General features: G+C 33.6%; 1 protein-coding gene across 14 annotated transcripts in view; it reads right to left on the bottom strand.

Moving 5' to 3' along the window:
* C2CD5 (C2 calcium-dependent domain containing 5) overlaps positions 1–12,151 on the bottom strand; it is a 102,091-nt gene that overhangs the window by 41,449 nt on the left and 48,491 nt on the right. For all 14 annotated transcript variants that reach the window (XM_006769639.2, XM_006769644.2, XM_006769642.2 and 11 more), the window contains 3 exons: positions 5,803–5,917; positions 2,391–2,486; positions 1,380–1,571 (listed from right to left, as the gene is read on the bottom strand). In XM_006769639.2, coding sequence (XP_006769702.1) covers positions 1,380–1,571; positions 2,391–2,486; positions 5,803–5,917 — 403 coding nt within the window. The remainder of the gene's footprint in view (positions 1–1,379; positions 1,572–2,390; positions 2,487–5,802; positions 5,918–12,151) is intronic.

Raw genomic sequence — 12,151 nt, 5'->3', positions numbered from 1 at the left:
TTCGTAGTTAAAGTGATTAATTACCCGCCTGGCACTTAGTTAAGAGGTTTTATTCCCTCCCTAACTTCAGGGGAAAATCCCTACCTGGAGAAACAACCTTTCTCAGAGAGGTGACCTTGGTTAAAACACAGCGCCAAGAAGGTGAGCAAACATATTAAGAACAGTATGCCATATATGCCAGGTCCTTTGAAACAGCAAGGATGGACTGGCTCCAGGCAAAAATGCAGGAGGGAATAAAACAAAAGTAGATTAAAAATATATTTTGAAGAAAACACAACATTACTATGTAATAACAAGTGGGGAAATTAGGAAACGGACAATGTCAAAAAATACCATATTTATCATGAAGAACTGGATAGAGCAAGGCATAATTTATGAAAGTAGAGAAGGCTAATATGAAAGAAGTAGAAAAAATCAGCAGTTCAATTTGGAATAAGCATGAGACATCTATGACACATCAATAGCATGGTGAAGATTTGGGGAGGGGTTGGGAGGGAAGGGGAGGGGGTCAATGGGTAAAAAGGAGGACATCCATAATACTTTCAACAATAAAGATAAAATTTTAAAAAATAATTTTTCAAATGGGATGTGAAGTAGCAGGTTAGTATATGGGTCTGAGGCTCAGAAGAAAGTTCTGGACTGAAGTTATAGATTTGGGAGACACAGACACAGATAACATGGGTTCAACTATGGAGAGAGTTTTGAAAGGAGGATCCAGACCCATGGCTCTCAAGGATCAAGAAATGAAGAGGAATCAACAAGGAGACTAGACACCATTCATAAAGGTAGGAAAAAGCAGAAGGTTTGGAGTTCTGAAGTCAAAGAAGTTTCAAAAAAGAGAAAATGATCAACTGTATGACTATGCTGGAATGTCAAGGAAGATGAGGACAGAAATGCTCACTGAACTTGGTAACCCAGCAGCTGTTAGTGACCTACTAATAGACAACCAGAGCTGTTTCCCATATGCCTACCACAATTTACCATTTCCTACTCTTGTCAGTTTAAAAGGAACTCTTACCAGCTAAGAGAAATAATAAAAGAAATACTAAATAGCACTGTTTTTTAAAAGAAAAATGTCAGTTTCCAAAAGCATACTGAGTCATATCCCGGTCCTTCGACGGGTTAATTAATAATCATCATCATAATGAAAATATATACAGAATTTAAATGTTTAAAATTAATATATACTTACTTAAGTTTTATAATGAGGGTATTTTTCCTCCCAATTTTCTCTATGATAATATACAAGGTTCAGACAGAACTTCCTAGCCTGTCCAGGATCCCAGGTAGGAAACAGAGCAGATATTTGAAAATAGGTCTATTTGGCTCCATACCCCATACTCTTTCAGGGACCCCAAATACTGATTTCACAAACATACCTTGCTTGAATAAGACAACCTTTTCCAATAACTGTAGCATCTATTGGGAGGTCTATAGTTGTAAAGAGAACATCAGGAACTTTTTGTTTCCTGCAGTTATAGCAATATGTGAGATGAGCTGGAAATGGCATATTCAGTTCATCATACGGTATATGGCAAAATCCACAGCCTGCAGGCAAATTTTCTTCTAGCCTATATGAATACATTAAGAAGAAAAATAAAGCACGCTTGAAAATTCTGTGCTTCTTTAAAAACAAACAAACGTATTGCATACATAGTTCTTGTGTACAAATTACACAACAATTTCTACCACAGAGAATACCACTATGACTGGTAAGAATTACAAATGACCATGAAATGAGAACCATGTGAGAGAAAAGGCTTATACAAATAGAAAATCATTTTTTACCAATTTGTGTGATGACTTACCATCTGACAAAAAACGCTATTAATTCAAAGTTTTTTCTTTGAGATACAACATAAAAACAAATGGTTAGACAAAAAAGGTGATATTTTCTTATTGTATGATAGATATAATGCAAATGTAATTTAAGAATTTCTAATAAAAACATTTCACTTTCCATGAAACTTTATATATAATTTTGGTATAATATAGTGTTTTGATGGTTTTATAAATGAAGAATTCTCTTTATGAAAATTGTTTCATAGTTTTTTTCCATTTTCGAGGTAAGACAAAAGAAAGAAAAAATCAAATCAAAGAAATTATTTCTATAATGTAACAAACAAAAAAATGTCTCCTTGAAATTCTGCAATTGGTAATCATACATGTCACTTATCAAGATACTAGAAATTATGTGTCATATAGTGCAGATCTCAATACTGCTCTGTTGTTGTGCAGTAGATAAAAATCAATAAAGTGCCTGGTCCTGATTCCTACACTGTCCCACTGTAACCCACCCTCACAGAGAAGACTTATCCCAGCTCTGACAAAAGAAATCAACCTCTCCCTTCTCTGCCCTTATGGAAAACAAGCCAGGCTGCCATGACAACCTCTGTTCCAAACAGCTCTCCACGGTGCCATCCTGTAGAAATCTAGGGTTCAGTACAGCTGCTGTGCCAGATGCAGATAAAATACAGACCTCTTCACTATAAAAGAAAAAAAAATAAAACAAGTTAACATTTTCAGGTAATCTAAGTTTGGAAAATGTTAAATATCAGAGTGATTACTAGGGTGACAATTTAAATTCAGGTTAGACTCTACTAAATATTAATAATATCACAGGATTACCTCCTAAACCTAGGAGAGAAAAATAGAAAAAATGTAATGTTATTAAAATAGAGAAGGCAAGAATTCTTTATTACTTAAAAATTGTAAAAGATAAAGTATAATATTAATGACAATAAATTCCTTTAAAATATGGTAAAGCTGAGTAAGATAGGAATATTTCAAAATAAAAGTAGTAACCGTATTGTTGAATCAGGCAATAGCTCATTAAAATATATTACAATCTTCTAAATGCACATTAAATTTTATTTAAGTTATTCTAAAAGCAAACTACATATATATCTATATTGCTAAAGCTTAATATAAACTTAATAAAAAGTATCTGAAACAAATAATATCCAAAATATACTAAATGGAGCTTAAACTACATCGTTTTATGTATATACTAAAAATTTATATTCAAAAGAATTCTTTGAGAGTCTTTCCTATATATTACCCAATTTGAAAGCCAAAAAAAGGTAGACAACACAAATATTGAAAGAGATCACAAAGCAAATCAGAAAAGTAGCAGCCTAGGGACAAAAGGCTGGAAACAAAGTGTAAATGGATGGGAAGCCTCAGAGGAGAAGAAAGAAATGATCACTTGATTAGAGAGAGGCCAGGCTTAAAATGTTCAAGTGGGTACTGAGACTGTCAGAAGGAATAACATGGAGTAACTAGAAGACACTAAATCAAGGAGCTGTAAGAGCAGGTGTAGTTCAAGGAGTTTAATACAGTAATAGTAAGTTGGATGGGTTAGAACAGAGCACATTAGTAAAGATGGGGTTCAATACAAAGACTTTTTGAGGTCTAGAGAAAAAAAAGGAGTTTCTGTCAGATGAATTCAAACTTCTAAGTAAATTAATTGGACTCATGTCTGTAGACGTCACATCTGTGATCTATCTCCAGCTTCACGGAATCTAAACCTCCTCCCGTGTTGTTAGCCTTGAACACTCCTTATGCCTCTTCACTTCATTTATGTGATTCCTACTCATCCTCCAAGATTCCATTTAAGCTTCAATTACTACATTAACACCTTCTTCTAATCATACCTTTAACCTCCAACCCTCTGGGATCCCAAAGCATCCTGGGATATCTCTATCATAAAATGCATATTCATCATAATTCTCCAGTATAATATGAATCTGATAACAAAAACTATGTCTTTTAAAACCATATCCCTAGGACTTGAAAGTGTGTGCCCTTAAATCTGTGAATGAAGCAAGACTATATGTTGGGGAATAAGGCAGGATAAGCATAATAGAGTTAGTAGTTTAACAAAAGTAGAACTACAATGGGAATAAAACAGTTCAAGAAGATAATAAATGGACTGTAAAAATAAAAATGCAACAGGCATGGCTCTGTAATGTCCACATTTACTACAATCTAATCCTTCTTCTCCAATAATGATCACCACAAATGCAAGAGAATTATCCATGTAATAATTCCAGTAAGAATTATCTAAGAACAGAAGATGGAAAATAAGACAGCAGAAGGTTAGTGTCTAGATGATATCTATTGTAAATTTTGAAGGAAATTATAGTAGGGTACAAGGATGGCAGAAATAAGTAAAGCCAGAACCTGAGTAAGGAACTAGAAAAACTCCTAGTTATGACAGAGGCCCAAACAAACCAGGTGTGCATGAGCAAATGGTGTGGAGGAAATTATTGTGATCCAAGGATGAACTCTTAAGAGTCTCACATTTTTTTAAATTTCTTTATTGATTAAGGTATTACATATGTGTCCTTATTCCCCCATTACCCCCCTCACCCCCCAAATAGCTGCAGCGATCCTGAGAAAGAAGAACAAAGTAGGTGGGACCTCAATACCAGATATCAAGCTGTATTACAAAGCCACAGTTCTCAAAACTGCCTGGTACTGGCACAAGAACAGACATATAGATCAATGGATAGAACAGAGAAACCAGAAATCGACCCAAACCACTATGCTCAATTAATATTTGACAAAGAAGGCAAGAGCATACAATGGAGTCAAGACAATCTCAATAAATGGTGTTAGGAAATTTGAACAGATACATGCAAACAAATGAAACTAGACCACCAACTTACACCTTACACAAAAAATAAACTCAAAAATGGATAAAGGGCCGAAACCGGTTTGGCTCAGTGAATAGAGCGTCGGCCTGTGGACTGAGGGGTCCCAGGTTCGATTCCGGTCAAGGGCATGTACCTCGGTTGTGGGCACATCTCCGGTGGGAGATGTGCAGGAGGCGGCTGATCGATGTTTCTCTCTCATCGATGCTTCTGGCTCTCTATCTCTCTCCCTTCCTCTCTGTAAAAAATCAATAAAATATATTTTTTTAAAAATGGATAAAGGGCTTAAACATAAGATGGGAAACCATAAAAATACTAGAGGAATCCACAAGCAGCAAAATCTCAGTCATATGCCAAAGCAATTTCTTCACCGATACTGCTCCTAAGGCAATGGAAGAGTTTCACATTTTTAAGAGGCAACAGTTTTGAGTGAAAATGAGGTCCAAAGTATGGTTAAAAGTCAAGTGGAGATAGGGTACTTAAGAATGAGAAATACAATGCCAGGGTGACAGAAGTGAGTTAATAACTCTAACTGGAGGAGATGGCAGAGAAGAAATTAAGACAGGCAGAAGACTGCTTTGGAGGGAGGGAGAAAAGTCTGAACTGTGGAACGGCATGGACTTTAAAGGAGAAGAAGTTGTTCAAATGAGAAATAGGGAAAAAAGATTTGAGAACTAACAGTATGGAAGTCCCTTCATTGCTTGGCAGAATTAGGATGATTTGGTTAATAGGAGAAAGTTAAGTAACAGTTAGTAAAAGAAGGTAGAAAGAGTGAACAGATGAGCTTTACAGACACAAGGCAGTACATTTGCATAGATCAAGGGTTCCAAAGATCCCAGAGGTAGAAGTTGATAGAGTCACAACCTGGAATAAAATCAGCCTAGAGTTAATATTTACTGTGTGCCAGTATTATATTCTCATTCAATGTGTACACTGAGGCTCAGAGGAGTAGAGTAACTTTCTCAAAATTTCACAGCAACTCAGAGGCAAAAATGGCATTTAACCCTCAGTCTGAGGTACTCTAAAGACCATGCGCCTGGATCACCTGCTATTCTTCTCTCTATATTTGCATAAAGCTTTTCCCCTTTCAGAAGACAATCTGTAAGTTACAGCATCTAGAAAAGCACGTCTTATTATCATTTACCAGATGCTAGTTGATTCACTGTAGCCCACTACAGCATGACAGCCTAATGCTTTAGCATGTGACTTTATTTCTTGTCTGATTTCTGCCCACCACGCATCTCGAGTTTCTGGTTCATCTGAAAAATAAATTTTAAATCAGTTTACTACTCAATAGTACATTGTCTATATGAACAAGAAATGTTTAAAATAAACATACGCTGGAAGGCAAAAAAAAAGTACTGTTCTACAACAGATTTTACAACGTCACATCTTTAAAATACTACTTCTCAAAAGCTTAACATTTTAATGTAATGCTACTTCTCAAAAAGTATAACATTTTAAACTTGATTGCTGGGGGGGGGGGACCCCTAGTTCTATTTACTTTATTACTTTAAGGGACATCTATAGAGATGTATTTAATTAGATACAACTTAAAATGTTGACCCAGACTTTCCAGATTCTAATCTTAAATTGAGAAGGTATCTTATATCTCACCTCACTGAGAGAACACACTATGAATCATAATCTATAAATTTAATATAGATTCAGATTTCATTTCCTGGTACCTATCTTTTATAACCCACTATATTCTGAGTTCTTTCCAAGGTAAAGATTTATTGATGTTAAAAAAAAGAGAGAGAGAGAGAGAAAGCCCACCCTAACCGGTTTGGCTCAGTGGATAGCACGTCAGCCTGCGGACTAAAAGGTCCCAGGTTCGATTCCGATCAAGGGCACATGCCTGGGTTGTGGGCTCGACTGCCAGTAGCGGGCATGGAGGAAGGAGCCGATCAATGATTCTCTCTTATCACTGATGTTTCTCTGTCTCTCTCCCTCTCCCTTCCTCTCTAAAACCAATAAAAAAATATTTTAAAAAAAGAGAGAGAAAGCCATCTGTAGCTATCCTTTTAAAAAGATGTGGATCCTAAAGCAAAATGACAAAGCATAAAGGGACTAGCCAATTCAAAATAAAGAAAACAAATACATTTAAAAGATTAATACAAATAATTTTGGTCATTGTATATAGGGACAAATTTCAGATAGAACACTCTAATTCCATGTATGGCTCTGTAATTAAGTAAATGCCTTAAAATCCCAGAATTAGATTTCATTACCATAGAGAAATCCAATGTTGTTTTGTAATGGAGCATTATAAATGGAGCATCACTCACACATACTTCCTAATCACTTGCATATAGCTGCAAAATACTGGTGAACAGCAGCTGCAAATTATAGTAGCTTTTTATATACAAAGATGTTAGAAACAGAAACGGACTATAATCAGCACATCCTAATTTCTTTTTGTGGCAAATTGTTGAGATAGAAAAAAACCAACTCTAAATAGTATGTTAAGCTCTTATTGTAAATTTTCCACACATAAGGCACTACTAAAACTGAAAATGAAACAATCTCCAAAGCTTCTTTTTTGAATTTCAGTATATATCCATTTTCAAAATATGTTTTGCAAAATAAGAAGAATAAGTAGAATTATACTCACTAGTGAAATATTGAAGACAGCAAAGTAAAGAAAGGTTAAAGGCTTACTATGGCTCACATTCCTATGATGTAATTTTGTTTCCTCCACGGGAGGAAGACCAGCAAAAAGGAGAAATGAGGAGATAAAGGCCAGAACTACAAATGATGCCAGCCACTTCTTGAATTAAAGCTTTGGATCCAAGACAGAGCTACCCTAAAACTTTCTTTCAGAAGAAAAGAAAAAATGCAGACTCCAGGAAACTAAGAAAAATGTCAAAGAAAAATAAAGAGAAATAGAAAAGACTACAATACGGTGTTAGCAATCAATATTATGAATTAAGACATGTGTGAGAGAATTAGGTGGTCCTATTTTGCACATATACTATTATGTTAAAGAATTTCTTCATAGTTTTAACTGAAATGCAGACATTAACAGCACAAATACATTTTCAAATCCATATTCTTTTTCTTTTAAGACAAGTATAAAAAAACATCTATTTAATATCATCCTTTCCTAACAGGGAATTTTTAGAACATAGTTACTTAATCTATCAAATTATTTATTCTTTGAAAGTAGATACCATAAATAATAATAGAAATATTTCTGTTTAGAAAATAATTATTTTTGTAAAAAACTGTGTAAAATAAAAAGTCTAACTTTTCCTAAATGCACTAGTAGGGCCTGCTATTTACTTCTTATATCTTTCTGTAAGTTTAAACTATTTTTTGCTAAGACAAATAATTATATACTATGGTTTTATAAAAATATATCTTCTCACATTAGGTGTGCCTACATTTTTGCCACAAGTAATACATGGTAGCTTTTCTATTTTAAGAATGAATTTTACAAGAAGTAATACATAACACTTTTTCAAATTAATGAAAAATGGAGGAAGCCACTTAGTTTACGTTCAAAATATATTTATTTAGAAATGACTAGCATGTCTAAATGGAAAAGTATGTAATAATAAGTACTATGAGATACATGTAATCACATAGAATACAAAGTTTAATACATCAAACTTACCTTGGTATAACACATAAAATAATTAGATAATTAAACCAAACACTATGAAAGAATAGGTGGCTGATTAAAAAAATAAAAAATGAATAAAAGCTGAATGCAGCACAAGTGGAGCATTCATATTCTTCTGACAAGTTCACAAGCAGCCTTTATTTTGACACACGAGCCACGCAGTTGCACATGGGGAATGCCACTGTTGTAATTATTTACAAGTCTAATAAAAGCTAACAAGTTACATAACATGGGAGCTAAAGAAGCAAATGGCATATGTCCACACTCCAAAGAATTTCTTAAATTTGGTTTTTGGCTAAAGCAAAAGCTCAAAGAACGAAAGATTTTGCAAAGCAGATTCAGCAGACAGGAGCCAGAAACAGTGGATATTTTGGGCGCATGCTTGGATCAGGTGACAGTACAGACCGAAAACTATGGCAGCTCACTGAAATGGTTACAGAAAGTAATGGCCCTAGATTCTAGGTGAAAGCAAGGCAAGCATACAGTAAGTAGGGAGCACTTCATCACAAACTAGTAATTTGATTAACAATAATTATCTACAACTGTAAGCAGAAAGCCAAAGGATGAATTTTTTGGCTATTAAATTTAGGGGTTGTTTAATTAAAATAAAATGAAGGTTAATTATTTATTTAATATTAAAGATAAATTAAATTTATCTTCAATACCTCTATCATACTTGTGCCAGATAAGCCAGAGAATCTTGAAGTATTAATTATAGTCCAGTTTAACTTAATACAACTGAAAATTCAGAAATATAGTTTTTAACTGCTACAATAGAATCTTAAATGCTTAAAAACTGCTAACTAACATTCTTATAGGAAACACACTAGTGAATTTAAATTGTTTTATTCATCCTACATAAGTCAAAAACTGTAGGATTTCCCATACTTATATAAATGGCAAAACAAAGAATCCGGCTTAAAAATGTATGGTGCCCGGCCGGTGTGGTTCAGTGGTTGACTGTCGACCCATGAACCAGGAGGTCACAGATTAATTCCTAGTCAGGACACATGCAAAAAAAAAAATCAATAAAATTTTATGGCAACCATTCATGCCATACATAAAACTGAATACAGTTTAGTCACTTGGAGGATATACAGCTGAGATGTGAGGGTCAAAATTGATAACATTTCAAAGATGTTAGGAAAAACATACCTTCACTTGAAATACCATGCACCTCCCAATAATCTATGTAGATTTATTTATAATTATAAAGATATTATTTTAGGAGGTAATAACATATATTTATTATACAATTTATGTTTTATACTATTTTATGTTTTTCTTCTATGAGTCAAAATTTCATAGGTAATACCACTCATTTCGTATTTTTAATATATTCTTTTAATTGTAGGCATGAACTGAGCTCTAGAGTAGTATCTCACTGATACCTCTTTTAAAAGTAATGTCTGCACACTTGGGTTGACATCATAATGAATTCTTTTTGCTGCTATTACTTTTCTAGAGCATAGCCATAGCTAGATATCTTGCCATCTTTTTAGCATTCTATCTTGTTTCTGAAGTGCAGGTGAAACTGGTAAAGGTTCCTAAAATAACGGTAATAGTTTACGTCTCAGAAAGAAAAAAAGTACACAACTCAATGCCACATGCCTTTGTAAAACTCAATCCCTTTGAGCTTTTAGGCAATCACACACTTGCAATTAAGAATCACTGACTATCTGAAATGTTAAACTTAGTTCTATTTTTACATAGCCCTGGAAGAGGAAAAACTCTGTCCTTACAAATCTAGTTGAAAGAATAAAGAAAACATTATTCAATCTACTTTTTAAATGAACAAGCGGAGATAAACTATTAGGTGGAATCAAAAGTTTGTAATACAATTATATTCTATCTTGTTATTGGAAGCATAAAACGTTATATTCTCAAATACCCGAAAGAATTATTCTAACCCACAACAAACTTTGAAGAAGATATCTTTTCCCTAATGAAACAAAAAGTACAGAGTTTAGGTTCAAGGGAATATAACAACCCCAAATTGGGTGGGGATTCAGAACCAGACCAGGAAGAGTCTTATTATATAGGGAATGATGTATAAATTCAAACATCACGATGCAGGAATTTGGGGTGTTAGGAGGTAGCTGAGATATAATCCATGTTAGACTACACTGGAGTTCTTTACTATTTGTGAAAAAAAAGTTATATGTAAACTTCTCCCTAATTTTGAACTTAAACTCTTCATATATAAAGACCAGATAAAGTATATATAGAAAGAAAAAATTATATATTACATTTACATGTTGCATTATAATAATGTAATGAATATCCAATTGCACTATTATACATATAAAGAGTGAAATTTCACAATTAAGATTATATATGTAATTTTTATAGACAGTAAAAAAGTGGATAGTAATTAATATAGTTACTTTATATAGAGAGAAAATTATATATACATTTATATGTTACCTTATATATGAAGAAAAGTTCACAGCATACATGCTATATTTATGCCTTCTTGAATTCTACAGGGTAGAGCAAAAGTAGGTTTACAGTTGTGAGAATGCAAAACACCATTTATTCTTGTGTTGTTATCTATTAATTATTGTATTATTTTCCATACAAATAACTATAAGCCTACTTTTGCCCCAACCTGTACATATCTATTTCCTAAAAGTACTAAAGCCTAAAAATTGCTTCCCTACTTTGCACATTTCCTTATGTGTACCTCCCTCTCAACGTAGTAAAAAGAGTAATTGCTGAGATCATCCGTAGAATTCAAGTTCCAAGAGAGCCTGCCTCCATTTAACTAATACACACACACACACACACACACACACACACACACACAGCAAAACAGTATAAAAAGTAACCTAGACTAGATGTGCAAATAGGATCTCTGCCTGGCTGAAGAATGGTGTTCCCAATCTCCAACGCTGTGCTTAAGATATGGCAGATACTCCATGAATATCCATTAAATAAAGGCTTTTCTTTAAAATTATTTTTAAAAAATTTTTGGACACTCAGACTGATATGTATATTCTATAAATATTTCCTTAAACATAATCTGGTACCAGGCCAAAAACATAAAAAGCAAGATAATAAAAGATAATACTTATAAAATAAATTCTCAGATACTGAGTTCCTTCTTCCTGCTCTATAAAATATTTTCTATCACTGTAGTTAACACAAACTAAGATAGCAAAGCAGGCAAAAAGAGAATAGGGCAGGAGGAGCTAAATTAACAAAGACATTTTGTACTCAATGGGAAAACTTAAGAATGAAGTAACATCAAGTGAGTACTGGCTAGGATATTACTTTGCAAATGCTGAAAGTTTCAGAACTACATTCAAAGAATGTACATTAACATAGCTCCAAAAACACTGTCTAAAATATAAATATACATGAATTGCCTATATATCCTTTAAAGTCTGAGCTCAAGAATTACTTCTACAAACTTCCTTGCCACACAGAGTTAATCATGCCTTCCTCTCTAACACTGTATCTTGTATAACATCAGACCACACAGTAAACGACTCACGTATTTTTGAGGCCCTGGCATCTTTGCACACTTACTATCTAACAAACTGCATGGCACAAAATAAATTATAGTAAATGCTTGCATGATATATCATATTTCATGAAATGTTATTGTGTAACATAAAATGTTTTCTTATACCATTCTACATTTTAATGTTAGTGAAATAAGAATGTCTAATAATTGATAAGTAGGCTATTATTAAATTGATGATACATCATATAATACATGGTATCAGAGAATCCAGAGAATACACAGTATGGATGAACAATTTTTAGCATTAGTAGAAACTACATCAACAAGTAGTTTTCTCACTGACTTGGTCAGCTCTTGATTCATATAGTAATATGGGACAGCAATATTCCC

Source organism: Myotis davidii, unplaced genomic scaffold (assembly GCF_000327345.1).
Source record: "Myotis davidii unplaced genomic scaffold, ASM32734v1 scaffold163, whole genome shotgun sequence".
NCBI classification, from domain to species: domain Eukaryota; kingdom Metazoa; phylum Chordata; class Mammalia; order Chiroptera; family Vespertilionidae; genus Myotis; species Myotis davidii.
Note: the sequence above shows the minus strand (reverse complement) of the source record. Positions and strands in the feature narration are given on the sequence as shown.